This window comes from Mustelus asterias, chromosome 16 (genome assembly GCF_964213995.1).
Source record: "Mustelus asterias chromosome 16, sMusAst1.hap1.1, whole genome shotgun sequence".
Taxonomy (NCBI): Eukaryota; Metazoa; Chordata; class Chondrichthyes; order Carcharhiniformes; family Triakidae; genus Mustelus; species Mustelus asterias.
The window spans coordinates 88190607-88210080 of record NC_135816.1 but is presented as its reverse complement, the minus strand read 5'-3'; the positions used below and the strand labels follow the sequence as shown (position 1 = coordinate 88210080).

Below are 19474 nucleotides of genomic sequence, written 5' to 3'. Positions count from 1 at the left end.
GGAATTGAATTAACCTTTGTGGTTCGAGCTTAGGAATAAAACAAAAGGGGCAGCCACATTGATAGATGTTTATTATAGAGCCCAGGATAGTCTGTGGGAAATTGAGGAGCAAATATGTGCACAATTTGCAGAGTTGTGTAAAAATAATTATAGGTGATGTCAACTTTCCTAACATTAACTCAGATAAACATAGTGTTAAGGGTTTGGATAGAATGGATTTTTGAAATGTGTACAGGAGAAATTGGCCAATATGTAGAGGGTCCAACAAGGGAAAGAGCTGTGTTCAACCTTATTCTGGTGAATGAAGCCAGACAGGCGGTTGAGGTGGTGGGGAGGGGGGAGCATTTTAGCGATAGCGATCATAACCTGGTACAATTTATGGAGGAAGTTGCAAAAACATGTTTTGCGTTGGAGGAGAGCAGAGTTTGGTAAAATAAGGCAGGATCTGGCCAAGGTAGACTGGAACAGTTACTAGTGGGGAAATCTACAGAACAGCAGTGGCGGGGGGGAGGGGGTCAAAAAGGAAATGGGGAGGGTACTCCCCAACATTGGGCTAGTACCCTCTAGAATGACAATAAGGAGTAACAAGCCTCGAGAAGCATGGCTTACCAGAGATAGTCAGAATACAACGAGAAGGATAAAGAAAACCTTTTGGCAGGTACAAGGGGAGCAAATCAGCAGAGAGGTTAGTGAAGTACATAAAGTGCAGGGTGGAGCTTAAGAAAGCAATTAGGAAAGCAAAGGGGAACATGAGAAAGCTCTGGTTGGTAAACTTAGGGAATATCTCAAGATATTATATAAATATATCAATGGGAAGAGGATAACCAGGGAAAGAGTAGGGCCTCTCAGAGACCAAGGAAGCAATCTATGGGTGGAGCCTGCTTTAGTGACTGGAAGCCAGTGTACAGTGGCGTACCACAGGGATCTGTGCTGGGTCTCCTATTGTTCGTTATTTTTATATAAATGACATATATGACTATGTATGGGCTGGGATGAGTAAATTTGTGGATGACACAAAGATTTGCCAGGTGGTAAACAATGAGGTTGAGTGTCTTGGGCTCCAAGAAGATATAGATGGGAAGGTGAAATGGGCAGATAGGTGGCACATGGAATTTAACTCTGAAAGGTGTGAGGTGATACACTTTGGAAGGAGTAATTTGAAAAAGAAGTACTAAATGAATGGAATGACACTCTGAAGTTCCGTGGAAGAAAAGGACCTTGGCATGTTCGTCCATGGATCTCTGAAGGTGGAAGGGCATGTTGTAGTGTGGTGAAAAACACAATCGGGACACTTGCCTTTATCAATCGAGGCATAGATTATAAAAGCAGGGAAGTCATGTTGGAGTTTAACAGAACTTTGGTGAGACCACAGCTATGTATGCAGTTCTGGTTGCCACATCATAGAAAGAATGTGCTTGCATTGGGGAGGTGCAATGGAGATTCACCATGATGCTGCCTAGAATGGAACATTTAAGTTATGAGAGAGGTTGGATAGGCTTGGGTTGTTTTAGTTGGAGCAGAAAAGACTGAGGGCTGACCTGATTGAGGCGAACAAGATTATGAGGGGCATGGACAGAGTGGATAAGCAGCACCTGTTGAGGGTCAGTCAAGAGGTATCACAAGTTCAAGAGGAGGGCAGGTGGTTTAGGGGGATATGAGGAAAAACATTTTTCCCAAAGGGTAGTGACAGACTGGAATGCACTGCCTGTGAGGGTGGCAAAGGTGTTGCCTCACAGCCTTTAAAAAGTACCCTGAATGAGCACTTGGCACATCATTACATTCAAAGCTATGGGCTAAGTGCTGGTAAATGGGACTAGGTAGAAGGTTAGGTGTTTCTCGTGTTAGTGCAGACTCAATGGGTGAATAGCCTCTTTTTGCACTGTAGGGATTCTATGATAAATGATCAGGGCAAGTGGAGTCAATTGAACATAGAGGTTTACAACATGGAAATAGGCCTTTTGGCCGCAACATGTCCTCGACACCAAGTTTTTAACGAATAAACTAGTCCCAAAAGCCCATATTTGGCACATATCCCTCTATACTGATGTGACCCATGAAACTATCTAAATGCTTTTTAAAGGACGAAACTGTATCCGCCTCCACTACTGCCTCTGGCAGCCCGTTCCAGACACTCCCACCCTTTGCGTGAAAAAAATGCCCCTCTGGACCCTTTTGTATCTCTCCCCTCCCACCTTAAAACTATGCTCTCTAGTTTTAGACTCTTCTACCTTTGGGAAATGATGTTGACTATCTACCTCATTGATGCCCCTCATTATTTTATAGACCTCTGTAAGATCACCCATAAGCCTCCGACTCTCCAGGGGAAAAAATCCCAGGATGCAGTTTGACCATCGTGTTTTCAGGTGTGAAAATTTGGTAAAATCGAGCATGAGGCGAGTAGTGCAATCTGCGCCCTCTTCCACGCGGGTTCGCAGATTATCAAGGCCCGAAAATGGCCGCGATGGGGAACCCGCCCAAAATGGCCGGGATGTCAATTTAAATATTTTTGCACATATTTAAATCCACATTAATGAGCTGCACGATTCAACTTCACCAGCACGTCTGCCTTTACTACCGCGTTCGCCCAATCCGAATCGGCCTGGAAAGACATGCTCGATAAAAGTCCAATTTGGGCGCTCCATGAGGAGGTATGTCCGTACCGTCGGATGGCTCCGTGCTGCGGGGATCCTAACATGGCAGCCATGTTCCGTTTCGAGTCGGGAAGGCTCTGCCAGTGTGTGGAGGGGGTGGGGGGGGGGCTATTCTCAGCAGGGTGTCTGACATTTGATTTGCTGCATGGATCTGGATCTCAGCACTGACCTCGGGTCTTGGAGAGGCTGCTGGGTCCAAGTGCACACAGCACTCTTCCAGCTGAGGTATGTGCCCAAAGCCCTTTGAAATTGCACTGCTGCAGTCTCAGAACCTTTCAAGCAGCAGTGCCTATGCTCACGACTGCATTCATTCTGGGTATTTGTTGCTGGGGGGCGGAGGATGGGGCGGCTGTGTTGGTGGGGGGCCTGTGGGCGGGGAATGGGGGAGCTGTATTGGTGGGGGGCATGTGGGTGGGGAATGGGCAGTGTGCGTTGCTGGGCAAGGGGCAAGCAGCTTTCCTTAACCTCTCCATGTGTTTCTCCCCTTCTCCAAATCCCAACCCTCCCCCCCTTCCTTCAGATTGACGAGATGGCTTTTGCGATGCAACCGATTTATCTTACTGTTCTTTTGGTTGTTGCGAGAGCTGAGGAGGAGGAGCAGGAGGATGAATTGCAACAGAGGAGGCCTTACCACTTGCAGGAGTAAAGGGAGATGGACACTGGAGGCAGGAAGTGGTCGCCATTTGCCCAGAGGGCAGCTCGCAGCAGGAGGAAATAGAATCCCCGGCAATTCTGCATACGAGTGCCGTTTGAGCAAATGTCAGACACCGTGTGACAGCTCGAGCTCTGAACAGACACAGTGCAACACCTCTGCCACTTGTTGCAGGACCTGGCACCTGGGGGCACTCACTCTCGGTGGCTGTCAAATTGAAGGCCACTCTGAACTTTTATGCCACTGGCTCCTTCCAGACCCTCAGCAGAGATGTATGTGTCATTTCACAGTCAGCTGTCCAGAGATGCCCTGTATGCTGGGCCTGGGCAGTACATCAGATTTCACCTATACTAGGCCCAGCAGGAAGCCTGGGCTGCAGGATTCGCGGCCATTGCAGGGATGCCTATTGTGCAGAGGGTTATCACCCTCAAAGCACCACGTCAGAATCTATGAAGATTCGTCAATAAAAAGGGGCTTCACTCCCTCGGTGTTCAATTGGTTTGTGACCACAAGATGAACGTCATGCATGTCAGCGCCAGCCACCCTGGCAGCGTGCATGACAGTTTTATTCAGAGGTGCTCAGACATCCTAGAAGTCTTTGAGGAGGAGCCCAGGCTTCAGAGATGGCTCATGGGTGACAGTGGGTACCCACTTCAGACTTGGCTGATGACGGAGGCCTGTGATTGAGGCAGAGACCTGGTATAAGGAGGCCCACATTGCCACCAGCTCTATGAGTCTGCATAAGGCTCCTGAAAATGCGGTTCAGGTGCCTGGACCACTCTGGTGGGGCCCTACAATACAGAACCCTGATTTCTTCCTGCACTGCGGCGGTGTGCTGTGCCCTTCACAACCTGGCGCAGCAGACAGGACAGGAGGATGATGTGGAGGCTAACCAGCCGGGCGTCGCTGGAGAGAGGAGGCCACCCAAGAGGAGGAGGGTGAGGAGAAAGGGGAGGAGGACCACAGCAAGCAACACCACCCAGGCACTGGAGGGCTGGCAGCAAGAATGAGGCATGCGAGGGCAGCTAGGGAAGCCCTGGTCACCAGGCGCTTCGCTTACTCGGGGCCTATGTCTGTGCACATGGGTTCCATTTCCCCCACCCCTGAAGTCCGACTATCCCCTGCAACATTGTAACGCCAGATGTGGTGGGTCTGGGTACGCTGTGTAGCGAGCTTCTTTGTCAGGCACGTTGGCGTTGACAACTCGCTAAGCACCATTGTGGCACAATGGTTAACACTGCTGCCTCTCAGTGCCAGGAACCCAGATTCAATTCCCGGCTTGCATCACAGTCTGTGCGGAGTCTGCACATTCTCCCGGTGTCTGTGTGGGTTTCCTACGGGTACTCCTGTTTTCTCCCATAATCTGAAAGATGTGCTGCTGAGATGTATTGGCCATGCTAAATTCTCTCTCACTGTACCTGAAAAGACACTGGAGTGTGGCGACTAGTTGATTTTCACAGTGACTTAATTGCAGTATTAATGTAAAACTACTTGTGACACTAATAAATAAATAAAAACTTATGATGATGCCTTGGTGCAAACTATTCTGACTCCTACCTGGGCTCCTCATGCACGCTGGCACCTGGGCCCCGGAGTGGATGGGGGAAGGGAGGGAATCGCTCGTGAGTTCTGGGGAACCAATGGCTTCATTTACTCAGTGAGACAGCGTTGAGAGGCCTTCCCAACTGACATCAACATGAACAATCAACGAAACCAAGCATGCTGAAAGATTTCTTCACCACTCTGTCCACCTGTGACTCTACTTTCAATGAGCTATGAACCTGTACTCCTAGATCTCTTTGTTCTATAACTCTTCCCAATGCCCTACAACTAACTGAGTAGGTCCTGCCCGATTCGATCTACAAAAATACATCACCTTACATTTATCTAAATTAAATTCCATCTGCCATTCATCAGCCCACTGGCCCAATTGATCAATATCCCGTGGCAATCCTAGATAACCTTCTTCATTGTCCACTATGCCACCAATCTTGGTGCCATCTGCAAACTTATTAACCATGCCTCCTAAATTCTCAACCAAATCATTAATATAAAAGACAAATAACAGTGTACGCAGCACCGATCCCTGATGCACTTTGCTGGGCACAGGCCTCCAATTTGAAAAACAACACTCTACAGCCACACTCTGTTTTCTGTCTTCAAGCCAACTTCAAACAGAAATTCAAAACAGATATCGTTTTGGAACATGTTTCTGGAGATGAACCCATTTGTTGGGCCAGATTAGTTCTTCACTAACAGTACATGCCTGTTTGGGAAAATAAGTTTTTTCCTGTCCTGAAATATTCTCCACTTATATTCAATTTTCGATTCTTTCAACAGCTGTATATCATAGAAATCATAGAAACCCTACAGTACAGAAAGAAGCCATTCGGCCCATCGAGTCTGCACCGACCACAATCCCACCCAGGCCCTACACCCCCATATCCCTACATATTTACCCACTAATCCCTCTAACCTACGCATCCCAGGACACTAAGGGGCAATTTTAGCATGGCCAATCAACCTAACCCGCACATCTTTGGACTGTGGGAGGAAACCGGAGCACCCGGAGGAAACCCACGCAGACACAAGGGGAATGTGCAAACTCCACACAGACAGTGACCCAAGCCGGGAATCGAACCCAGGTCCCTGGAGCTGTGAAGCAGCAGTGCTAACCACTGTGCTTCCGTGCCGCCCCGTATGCATCAGTTCCTTCATGCATACAACAAGTAAGTGTGGTGATGCAACTGTCCTTTCGTAATATTCATGGGGTTAAAAAATAAATTAACTGCACACTTCACTCGCTGTGCCTTCTAAAGTACAATGCCTCCTCCAGTCATTCTCACGTTAAATTTTGCTCTGGGTTTGCTGCAATGCAGTTGCTGAAATTGTATATCTGTTAATCACTTGGACTGGTGTATTAAATGTATCACAATCCTGCCAGGTGCATATGAAGTTTCATAGAAGCATATAAAATAGAAGCTGGAGTAGGCCATTCGGCCCTTCGAGTCTGTTCCACCATTCATTATGATCATGGCTGATCATCAAATTCAATATCCGAATCCTGCCTTCACCCCATTTCTTGAGATCCGTTTAGCCCCAACAGCTACATCTAGTTTCTTCTTGAAATCTGAATCTACCCTATCAAACCTTGCTAGAATTGTACAAGTTTCTATGAGATCCCCTCTCACTTTTCTGAACTCCAATGGATATAATCCTAATCGACTTAGTATCTCCTCATATTACAAACCTGCCATCCCAGGAACCAGCCTGGCAAACCTTTGATGCACTCCCTCTATAGCAAGGACAATCTTCCTAACATAAGGACAGATAAAGACTGCACACAATACTCCAGGTGTGACCTCACCAATGCCCAATACAACTGGAGTAAAACATTCCGATTCCTATACTCAAATCCTCTCGCTATAAAGCCCAACATACCATTTGCCTTCTTTAATCCTGTTGAACCTGCGTGCTTATTTTCACCGACTGATGTATGAGGACACCAAGGTCCCGCTCAGTATTCACCTCTCTCCATTTCAGCCCATTCAAATAATAATCTGCTTTTCAATTATTGCTACCAAAGTGGCTAACCTCACATTTACACATTTTGTACTACAGTTGCCATTTATATGCCCATTCACTCAGCCCGTCCAAATCATGCTGACGCATCTGTCCATCCTCCTCATAGCTCACCCTTTCACCCAACTTGGTATCATCTTCAAATCTGGAGATACAACATATATGATGTGAATAGTTGGAGCCCGGAAACAGATCCCTGGTACCTACTAGTCGCTGCCTGCTAATCGGAAGATGACCCATTTCTGCCAAATCTTTACTTCCTTTTTGCTAACCAACTTTCTGTCCATCTGAAGACACTACCCACAGTCCCATGTGCTTTAGTTTTTGTTCAAGGGGATTTAGGATAACTGGGGACTATAAGACTAATAGCTCAGAATAGGTTAATTTAGAGTAAATATAGTATACTAAAAGTACAAAGTTCTTGGAGTTACAAAGGTATTGTTTGCATAGAAACACATATAACCACTGTTGGAGAATTTAAACATGTATTTTTGAAAACATTATAGTTTTTATTAAAAGGTGACACCTTGGCCAATTAAGCACTGCTCTAAGCATGATGGGATATAGCTAAGTAAGAAGAACCACATTCCTTGAAAACAATACAGTTACTGAGAGAAGCAAAAGAGTCTTCATCAGTGTGGGTTGCAGACAGTCCGAACTATCCCAGACAGAAGAATGAATAGAGCAATACAACTTCCCGATAAAGAATTGCAAGGCGACAGGGGGAAAGAATTTTATTTATGTATTCCCATGGCATCAGAGAGTAGAGTGTTATTGGTTAAGGTAAATGATCTAAACTCATAACGAATGGCTCCCGTCCGGCAGGCTGAGCAGAGGGGGCAGGTAAATTATTTTTGCAAATTGTATAATTGTAATATCAAAAGCAATGCAATTTTGAGTAATGTGGGCTGCCTCAAATTGCTCTCTTATATGCGTGGATCAGGCCTGGGTAATAAAGTACATCTTCAATCAGAATTACTGTCTCCGTGAGCTATGTGTATTAGCTGAGCTGTTAATCAGTGGAAGTCAGCATAATACTTGGTCTCTGAAAAACACTCCTACAACTTGACATAGTAATCTGCAATGCGAGACTTGCCTAAAGTCTTCTGGAAATCTAAATAAACTACATCCACTGGTTTTCCTTGATAAAGTCTACTCGTTACAACCTCAAAGAATTCCAACAGATTTGTCAAGCATAATTTCCTGTCTGTAAATCCTATAAAAGGGTTTCACAGTGTATCAGGGTTCAGGATTTCACAGTCTATCAGGAGCCTCTGTGCAAAATTCGTAAGTAATCGCATTCAGCATTTTGATTCAGTCAAATAATGGAATATTGGACATTTACAGCACGCATAGAAATTGAATCTTAGAATCCCTACAGCACAGAAAGAGGCCATTCGGCCCATCGAGTCTGCACCGACCACAATCCCCACATCCCTACATATTTACCCACTAATCCCTCTAACCTACGCATCCCAGGACTCTAAGGGCAATTTTTAGCATGGCCAATCAACCTAACCTGCACATCTTTGGACTGTGGGAGGAAACCGGAGCACCCGGAGGAAACCCACGCAGACACGAGGAGAATGTGCAAACTCCACACAGACAGTGATCCAAGCCAGGAATCGAACCCAGGTCCCTGGAGCTGTGAAGCTGCAATGCTAACCACTGTGCTACCGTGCCGCCCATTGTATGACTTCTAAGTTGAATTGATGCAAAATACCTGAGGAATGAATATGAATATGGGGCGGCACGGTGGCTAGCACTGCTGTCTCACAGCACCAGGGACCCGGGTTTGATTCCCAGCTTGGGTCTGTGTGGAGTTTGCACGTTCTCCCCATGTCTGCGTGGGTTTCCTCCGGGTGCTCCGGTTTCCTCCCACACTCCAAAGATGTGCGGGTTAGGTGCATTGGTAATGCTAAATTGCCCCTTAGTATCCTGGGATAAGTAGGTTAGAGGGATTAGCGGAGTAAATATGTGGGATCATGGGGATAGGACCGAGGTGGAATTGTTGTCGGTGCAGTCTCGATGGGCTGAATGGCCCCCTTCTGCACTGTAGGGTTGCTATGGTTTCTCTGCTAGCAATGATATATCTGAATCCAAACAATTTTGAATTATGCCTCCAGCCTCTGATTCCCAGATTTGGCAACTTAAATAGTTACAGTCAAACATTCTGATTCTCAGTAGTGATATTAAATAGTGCGAAATCTCCATGTCATCTCTTACCTTTCAGCTTACTGGGGATTTCAGATAAACCTGGGGGAATGTTCATACGATCCAATGGTTCAGATCCTGTTCAAATAAGTTTAGATTTCATGAAATCAGAACTGTTTATTATTATAAAATCTGCTGTGTTTAAATGTGAAATAGAAATCTCTGTGTCATTTTATCATACCGAGTTCCTCTATTTCTTTCAGTATTTTATCCAGCTTTGGTAACTCATGGCGTATTTTCACAAAGGATTCCCACATCACCCTTCGGGCCCGAGATCCTTTCTCCATCACCAGATTTAGGAGGAGTTTGGAACTGTCCACCCGGTTTCCCTTCTCCGTGAGCTCAAAGACTTCCTGTGAAGAATAATAATGAATATATTGAGGAGCAGTGTAAACGATAAACACTGAGAATGAGAAAGAAAGGATCTGATCAGTGATGCGATTTCCCACTTGTTTTGAACACTGAAAGCAATCAATGGACTGCGCTGATCTATTCTGACTATTAGCTGAATATTCTACAAACAACTTCAGATGGGGAACAGAAGTAGGCCATTCAAACCCTACAGCCTGTTCTGCCCTTCAGACTTAAAGGCCCTCCTTCAAAGAAATGCTTCACTTGTTGGGACTCATTCCCTGCGCAAAGGAACATGGTTGTTATTTAAAAGGGCAGTTATCTTAGCTAAGGCCAGTACAGCAAGAGTTCCTTGAGGTTGCATGATCGGTTACTTCAGTTGGCTGGATGGCTGGTGTGGAGTGTCGCCAACAGCATGGGATCAATTCCCATACCAACTAAGGTTATTCAAGACGGCCCACCTTCTTAAATTTGCACTCGCCTGAAGTGTGGTGATCCTCAGGTTAAATCACCACTAGTCAGCTCTTGTCCTCAAAGCAGAGAGCAGCCCATAGTCATCTAGGACTAAGGCGACTTTACTTTAGGTCACATCCTAGGATCAACCATCTTGAACCATGTGCAACAAGACCTAGACTATGAATCAGATCCACATCGATTGGTGAAGTTAAAACTGCCTTTTTACTGGAGTTCATTGATTTCGTTAACATTCAATGCTGCTCCAGTGTCCCAGCTATTTCAATTTTTGGCTGTACAAATACTCATTAATTGTTCAGTTAATGTTATTGCAATTAAACCGTAACAATGTAATCAATAAGCAATTGACAGATTCCCCTCTTTTCTTTTAGATTAAAACATTTTACAAAATCAATAACAATCTTTCAAACCAATTGCAAAGAAAGAACTCATTATCTCACAGGGAATCCCTCTTCCCGTATATCTAACAATTTCTTGAGCAAGCACCTCTTTTTGTAAACCAGTCTATCAACTGATGACTTCCATTCACCGATTTTATCTTAGAAATCTCTCTGACAAAGAAATCTTTGTCAGAGGTAATAGTGGATGTGTTAGTGATTATTTATCAAAACTCGTTGCATTCTGGGGTAGTGCCGGTTGATTGGAAAACGGCTAATGTTACGCCGCTGTTTAAAAAAGGAAGGAGACAAAAGGCGGGTAACTATAGGCCGGTCAGCTTAACGTCTGTAGTAGGGAAAATGCTGGAATCCATTATTAAAGAGGAGATAGCAGGGCATCTGGATAGAAATGGTTCGATCAATCAGACGCAGCATGGATTCATGAGGGGAAAGTCGTGCTTGACGAACATGTTGGATTTTTATGAAGATGTGACTAGGGCGGTTGATGGAGGAGAACCGGTGGATGCGGTGTTTTTGGATTTCCAAAAGGCGTTTGATAAGGTGCCCCATAAAAGGCTGCTGAAGAAGATTAGGGCACACGGAGTTGGGGGTAGTGTGTTAAAGTGGATTGGGGACTGGCTATCCGACAGGAAGCAAAGAGTCGGAATAAATGGGTGTTTTTCCGGTTGGAGGAAGGTAACTAGTGGCGTGCCGCAGGGATCGGTACTCGGGCCGCAACTATTTACCATTTATATAGATGATCTGGAGGAGGGGACGGAGTATAGGGTAACGAAGTTTGCAGACGACACAAAGATAAGTGGAAAAGTGAATCGTGTGGAGGACGGAGAAGATCTGCAGAGAGATTTGGACAGGCTGAGTGAGTGGGCGAGGATATGGCAAATGGAGTATAACGTTGATAAATGCGAGGTTATACACTTTGGAGGAAATAATAACAAATGGGATTACTATCTCAATGGAAACAAATTAAAACATGCTACCGTGCAAAGGGACCTGGGGGTCCTTGTGCATGAGACGCAAAAGCCCAGTCTGCAGGTACAACAGGTGATCAAGAAGGCAAATGGGATGTTGGCCTATATCGCGAGGGGGATAGAATATAAAAGCAGGGATGTCTTGATGCACCTGTATAGGGCATTGGTGAGGCCGCAGCTGGAATACTGTGCGCAGTATTGGTCCCCTTATATGAGGAAGGATATATTGGCATTGGAGGGAGTGCAGAGAAGGTTCACCAGGTTGATACCGGAGATGAGGGGTTTGGATTATGAGGAGAGGCTGAGGAGATTGGGTTTGTACTCGTTGGAGTTTAGAAGGATGAGGGGGGATCTTATGGAGACTTATAAGATAATGCGGGGGCTGGATAGGGTGGAGGCGGAGAGATTCTTTCCACTTAGTAAGGAAGTTAAAACTAGAGGACACAGCCTCAAAATAAAGGGGGGTCGGTTTAAGACAGAGTTGAGGAGGAACTTCTTCTCCCAGAGGGTGGTGAATCTCTGGAATTCTCTGCCCACTGAGGTGGTGGAGGCTACCTCGCTGAATATGTTTAAAGCGCGGATGGATGGATTCCTGATCGGTAAGGGAATTAAGGGTTATGGGGATCAGGCGGGTAAGTGGTACTGATCCACGTCAGATCAGCCATGATCTTATTGAATGGCGGGGCAGGCTCGAGGGGCTAGATGGCCTACTCCTGCTCCTATTTCTTATGTTCTTATGTTCTCTGCAACATTTCTTTTATGCTACGAAGGTCAATTCTCAACCTTTTCTCGGTGACATCTTTTGTCAAAAGAACACACACTATCCCAAAGAGAATGGTTTTCCATATAGCATTCTAAGGGAAAACATTTCTCATATTTCCCCTCGTATAGTATTTCCTTCAGTACAGCAGATAATTGCACCCCCATATTTATTGCTTTTACGAATACCAGTTTTTCAGCAGCCGAGAGGCATTTAATTATCTTTTCACTTTCTTCACTTTCCAGGCTAAAGGACACATTTATTATTCATTCCTTCCATGATAAACTCCACTGTATAGAATATCCATCTGCAAGAAACAGCTAACAATCATAAGCCTTATATCTTCTGGATCGCCCAAGGCTGGAAAATTGAGTGTGCAATAAATGGTTGTCTAGCCAGTGACACCCACACCCCACAAGTAAATTTTAAATAAACTAGTAACAGGTGTGGTCCAAGTTCAAATATCTAATTGGTCTATTTCTTCCTTGGATGCATGATCCTATTTTTGTGAAGCCCTACCCGATTTAATTGGGGTGTTAATAATGTTTTCTAAATAAAACTGGTTGAGTCACTCACTTCCGGCTTATTGTGCTTAATGTCTGACCCGATTTCTTTTTTTTTAAAAGACCACCAAAGCCTAGTTTCCAACCTTAAGTTCCTCCCTGGTTTTCAGAGCACAGAAAAGCCCTTCGGTCCATCAAGTCTGCACCAACAATAACTACCACTAAAGTCGCGCTAATCCCATTTTCAGCACTTGTCCCACATCCATGAATGTTATATTTCAAATGCTCCGCCAAATACATTTTAAAGGTTTACAGCCTCCACTACCTTTCCAGGCAGTGCATTCCAGATAAAAGCAAATTACTGCGGATCCTGGAGTCCGAAACCAAAAGAGAAAATGCTGGAAAATCTCAGCGGGTCTGGCAGCATCTGTAAGGAGAGAAAAGAGCTGACATTTCGAGTCCAGATGAACCCTTGTCAAAGCTAAAAGGCATAGAAAGTGGGAGATATTTATACTGCAGCGTGAGGGAATGAAAGGTTAGTCAAAGCCACAGAAACCAGGGTAAAGGGCTGCTAATGGCAGCCCTCGTGGCAATTAGCTCCACCCCACCTCCACCCCTTTATTTTCATTTTATTTATTTTTACTGTTCTCGACCTTTTATTTCTTTATTGTCTTTCTTCAATTTTCTGCACCCCCACACTCTTTCCCCTGCTTGATCCCCCCCATTTTCCTTACTTTTTCTACCCTTTTGCTTCCCCTTTTTCTAATTTTCTCCTACCCTTTCCCTCCCCCCTCCCCACCATATTCATCTGTCACAGCTTACCCTCTTATTTCACCTTCTCTGCCATTTGGCTATTCACATCCTTTATTCTCTCTATGGACTGCAATTAGCAGCCCTTTACGCTGGTTTCTGTGGCTATGACTCATCCTTCATTCCCTCACGCTGCAGTATAAATATCTGCCACTTTCTATGCCTTTTAGCTTTGGCAAAGGGTTATCTGGACTCGAAACATCAGTGCATTCCAGATTCTTGCCACCCTCCGAGTGATATTTTTTTCTCTCAAATCCTCTTTGTATCCCTTGACCCTCATGCTAAAACTATGCTCCTTCATCATTGACCTCTCAACCAAGAGGAACATTTGCTTCCTACTCACTTTGTCCATCCCCCTCAATCTCATTCACCTCAACCGCTGCTCTAAAGAAAAAAATCTAAGGCTATCTGGTCTCTCCTTATATCTCAAATGCTCTATCCCAGGCAACATCCTGGTGAATCTCCTCTGAACCCCCTCTGGTGCAATCATATAGTGAGGTGACCAGAACTGCACACATTATTCTAGCTGTGGTCTTGCCAACGTTCTGTACAGTTCCAACATAACCTCCTTGTTCTTGCACTCTGTGCCATGGCTGATAAAAACAAGTGTCCCATGTACCTTCTTAACTGCCCTATTCACCTGCTGCCTTCAGGGATCTGTGAACAAGTACCCCTGAGATCCACCTGTTCCTCTGAGCTTTCGAATATCCTGTCATTCATTAAATACTCCCTCATCCTGTTACATCATTCAAATGCATCGCCTCACACTTATCATGGTTAAATACTACCTGCCACTGCTCTGCCCACCTGACTAACCCATCTATATCTTCCTAAACCTATCACCTTCTATATTACTAACCACCCTACCAATCTTGGTGTCATCTGCAAACTTGATTATCACTCCTCCCACATTATCATTTAATATATAACCATGAGGAACCCCCTCAGTGTACCTTGTGGTACACGGCTGGATACCAGCCTCCAGTTACTCAAATTGCCTTCTACCACCACCCCTTGTGTCCTATTACTAATAACATGGAGATGCTGGTGTTGGACTGGGGTAAGCAAAGTAAGAAGTCTCACAACACCAGATTGAAGTCCAACAGATTTATTTGGTATCACAAGCCACAAGTTTCCGGAGCGCTGCTCCTTCATCAGGTGAGTGGGAGTCGTGTTCACAAACAGGGCATATAAAGGCACAAACTCAATTTACAAAATCATGGTTGGAATGCGAGTCTTTACAGGTAATCAAGTCTTAAAGGTACAGACAATGTGAGTGGAGAGAGGGAGGGTTAAGCACAGGTGAAAGAGATGTGTATTGTCTCCAGCCAGGATACTGAGATTTTGCAAGCCCAGGCAAGTCATGGGGGTTACAGATAGTGTGACATGGACCCAAGATCCCGGGTTGAGGCCGTCCTCATGTGTGCGGAACTTGGCTATCAGTCTCTGCTCAGCGACTCTGCGCTGTCGTGTGTCGAGAAGGCCGCCTTGGAGAACGCTTACTCGAAGTCCAGAGGCTGAATGCCCGTGACTGCTGAAGTTTTCCCCAACAGGTAGAGAACACTCCTGCCTGGTGATTGTCGAGCGGTGTTCATTCATGGGCATGTCGAACTGCAGTGTATCAGGCAGAAACTGTTGGCCGAGTTGCAAAAATATGTACCGTGTACCTGGTGGATGGTGTTCTCACGTGAGATGATGGCATCCGTGTCGATGATCCGGCACATCTTGCAGAGGTTGCTGTGGCAGGCTTGTGTGGTGTCGTGGTCACTGTTCTTCTGAAGGCTGGGTAGTTTGCTTCGGGCAATGGTCTGTTTGAGGTTGTGCGGTTGTTTGAAGGCAAGAAGTGGGGGTGTGGGGATGGCCTTGGCGAGATGTTCGTCTTCATCAATGACATGTTGAAGGCTCCGGAGAAGATGTCGTAGCTTCTCCGCTCCAGGGAAGTACTGAACGATGAAGGGTGCTCTGTCCACCATTGAACTGAACAGAACGGATTACTGCAAAGTGTACCGACAACTGAACAACGAGGAACTCCACAGACAGTTACCCGCAGATCTGACCAAAGAACACACCTGTCAACTCAACAGACTGATCAAGACCTTTGATCCGGATCTTCAGAGCACCCTCTGTGCTCTCATCCCACGTACTCCCTGCGTTGGAGATCTCTGCTGCCTCCTGAAGATTCACAAGGCCAACACACCCAGCCGTCCCATCGTATCAGGCAATGGGACCCTGTGTGAGAAGCTCTCCGGTTACGTCGAGGGCATCCTGAAACCCATTGTACAAAGAATCCACAGCTTTTGTTGCGACACTACAGACTTCCTACAGAAATTCAGCACACATGGAGCAGTTGAACCAGGAGCACTCTTCGTCACAATGGATGTCTCGGCACTCTACACCAGCATCCCCCACGACGATGGCATTGCTGCAACTGCCTCAGTACTCAATGCCGACAACGGCCAATCTCCAGATGCAATTTTAAAACTCATCCGCTTCATCCTGGACCACAACGTCTTCACCTTCAACAACCAGTTCTTCATCCAGACACATGGAACAGCCATGGGGACCAAATCCGCACCTCAATATGCCAACATCTTCATACACAGGTTCGAACAAGACCTCTTCACCGCACAGGACCTTCAACCGATGCTATACACTAGATACATCGATGACATTTTCTTTCTTTGGACTCATGGTGAACAATCACTGAAACAACGATATGATGACATTAACAAGTCCCATCATGAGACTCACCATGGACTACTCTCCGGATTCGGCTGCATTCTTGGACACACGCATCTAAAGAGGAACTAAAGAGGGAAATTAGAAGAGCCAGGAGGGGACATGAGAAGGCCTTGGCAGACAGGATAAAGGAAAACCCCAAGGCGTCCTACAAGTATGTGAAGAGCAAGAGGATAAGATGTGAAGGAGTAGGACCTATCAAATGTGACGGTGCGGAAAGTCTGTATTGAACCGGTAGAAATAGCAAGAGGTACTCAATGAATACTTTGCTTCAGTATTCAGTGGAAAAAGATCTTGGTAGTTGCAGTGCAGCCTTGCAGTGGACTGAGAAGATTGAGCATGTGGGCATTAGGAAAGAGGATGTGTTGGAGCTGTTGACAAGGATCAAGTTAGATAAATCACTGGGACCGAATGGGATGTACCCCAGGTTACTGTGGGAGGCGAGGGAAGAGATTGCTGATCCTCTGGCGATGATCTTTGCGTCGTCAATGGAGACGGGAAAGGTTCCGGAGGATTGGAGGATGGCGGATGTGGTTCCGTTATTCAAGGAAGGGAGAAGAGATAGCCCAGGAAATTATAGACGGGTGAGTCTAACCTCAGTGGTAGGTAAGTTGATGGAGAAGATCCTGAGAGGCAGGATTTATGAACATTTGGAAAGGACTAGTATGATCAGAAGTCGCCAGCACGGCTTTGCCCGAGGCAGATCATGCCTTACGAGTCTGATTGAGTTTATTGAGGATGTGACTAGACACTTAGACGAGGGACGAGCAGTAGATGTGGTTTATATGGATTTCAGTAAGGCGTTTGATAAGGTGCCCCATGCAAGGTTTATGGAGAAAGTAAAGGGGCATGGGATACAAGGGGACGTTGCTTTGTGGATTCAGAACTGGCTTGCTCACAGAAGGCAAAGAGTGGTTGTAGATGAGTCTTTTTCAGAGTGGAGGTCGGTCACCAATGGGGTGCCCCAGGGATCTGTTCTGGGACCCTTGCTCTTTGTGATTTTTATAACTGACCTGAATGAGGAAGTGGAAGGATGGGTTGGCAAGTTTGCTGGTGACACAAAGGTTGGAGGTGTTGTGGATAGTGTCGAGGGATGTCAGCAGTTGCAACGAGACATAGATAAGATGCAAGACTGGGCGGAGAAGTGGCAGATGGACTTCAACCCAGATAAGTGTGTGGTGGTTCATTTTGGCAGGTCGAATAGGATGGAAGAATATAATATTAAGGGTAAGACGCTTGGCAGTGTGGAAGAACAGAGGGATCTTGGAGTCCGGGTTCAGAGGACGCTCAAAGCAGCATCGCAGGCAGAGACTGTGGTTAAGAAGGCGCATGGAATACTGGCCTTCATCAATAGAGGAATTGAGTTTAGAAATCGGGAGATAATGCTGCAGCTGTATAGGACCCTGGTCAGACCCCACCTGGAGTACTGTGCCCAGTTCTGGTCGCCTCTTTACAGAAAGGATGTGCAAGCCATAGAACGGGTGCAGAGGAGATTTAATAGGATGTTGCCGGGATTAAGTGGTATGCCTGATGAGGATAGGTTGAGAGAGCTAGGTCTATTCTCCTTGGAGAGGCGAAGGATAAGAGGTGAACCAATAGAGGTGTATAAGCAGTTGAGAGGTATTGATAGAGTGGATTCTCAAAGGTTTTTACCCAGGGCTGAAATGGTTGTCACGAGTGGTCACAGGTTTAGGGTGTTGGGGAGTAGGTATAGAGGAGATGTTAGGGGTAGGTTTTTCACTCAGAGGGTGGTGGGTGCGTGGAATCGACTGCCGGTAGTAGTGGTGGAAGCGGATTCGATCGAGTCTTTTAAGAGACGTTTGGATAGGTTCATGGAGGATAATAAGATAGAGGGTTATAGATGAGCCTAGAAGGTAAGGAAATTGTTCGGCGCAACTTGTGGGCCTAAGGGCCTGTTTGTGCTGTAGCTTTTCTATGTTCTATCTCCATCAAGGACGGTCACCTCAGCACTTCACTGTACCGCAAGCCCACAGATAACCTCACGATGCTCCACCTCTCCAGCTTCCACCCTAAACACCTTAAAGAAGCCATCCCCTACAGAGAAGCCCTCCGTATACACAGGATCTGCTCAGATGAGGAGAATTTCAACAGACAACTCCAGACGCTGAAAGATGCCCTCATAAGAACAGGATATGGTGCTCGACTCATCAGTTGATAGTTCCGATGTGCCACAGCGAAAAACCGCACCGACCTCCTCAGAAGACAAACACGGGACACGGTGGACGGAGTACCTTTCGTCATCCGGTACTTCCCCGGAGCGGAGAAGCTACGACATCTTTTCCGGAGCCTTCAACATGTCATAGATATAGACGAACATCTCACCAAGGCCATCCCCACACCCCCACTTCTTGCCTTCAAACAACCGCACAACCTCAAACAGACCACTGCCCGCAGCAAACTACCCAGCCTTCAGAAGAACAGTGACCAGGACAAAACCCTGCCACAGCAACCTCTGCAAGATGTGCCGGATCATCGACACGGATGCCATCATCTCACGTGAGAACAGCATTCACCAGGTACACGGTACATACTCTTGCAACTCGGCCAACGTTGTCTACCTGATACGCTGCAGGAAAGGATGTCCTGAGGCATGGTACATTGGGGAGACCATGCAGACGCTACGAAAACGGATGAATGAACACCGCTTGACAATCACCAGGCAGAAGTATACTCTTCCTATTGGAGAACACTTCAGCGGTCACGGGCATTCAGCCTCTGATCTTCGGGTAAGCGTTCTCCAAGGCGGCCTTCACGACAGACGACAACGCAGAATTGCTGAGCAGGAACTGATAGCCAAGTTCTGCACACGAGGACAGCCTCAATCGGGATCTTGGGTTCATGTCACACTCTCTGTAACCCCCACAACTTGCCTGGGCTTGCAAAATCTCACTATCTGTCCTGCTTGGAGACAATACACATCTCTTTAACATGTGCTTAACCCTCTCTCCACTCACATTGTCTGTACCTTTAAGTCTTGATTACCTGTAAAGAGTCGCATTCCAACCATTATCTTGTAAATTGAGTGTGTGTCTTTATATGCTCTGTTTGTGAACACAACTCCCACTCACCTGATGAAGGAGTTGCGCTCTGAAAGCTTGTGGCTTGTGCTACCAAATAAACCTGTTGGACTTTAACCGAGTGTTGTGAGGCTCCTATTACTCAGCCAGTTTCGGATCCATCTCTCCAAGTTTCCCTGAATTCCTTCTCAGTCTCCCATGTGAGACCTTGTCCAAATTCCATATAAACTCCATCAACTGCACTCCCTTGATTCACGCACTCCATCACATTTCCAAAAAATTCTATCAAACTTGCTAAGCATGGCCTCCCACCGACAAAGGCATGCAATCCATA

At 46.1% G+C, this 19474-nt stretch overlaps 1 protein-coding gene across 13 annotated transcripts in view; it reads right to left on the bottom strand.

The window, feature by feature from the left end:
* The window catches only part of LOC144505278 (NACHT, LRR and PYD domains-containing protein 3-like), a 108181-nt gene that overhangs the window by 49043 nt on the left and 39664 nt on the right, over positions 1-19474 (bottom strand). For all 13 annotated transcript variants that reach the window (XM_078231339.1, XM_078231345.1, XM_078231348.1 and 10 more), the window contains 2 exons: positions 9281-9452; positions 9112-9177 (listed from right to left, as the gene is read on the bottom strand). In XM_078231339.1, the coding sequence (XP_078087465.1) occupies positions 9112-9177; positions 9281-9452 (238 nt within the window). The remainder of the gene's footprint in view (positions 1-9111; positions 9178-9280; positions 9453-19474) is intronic.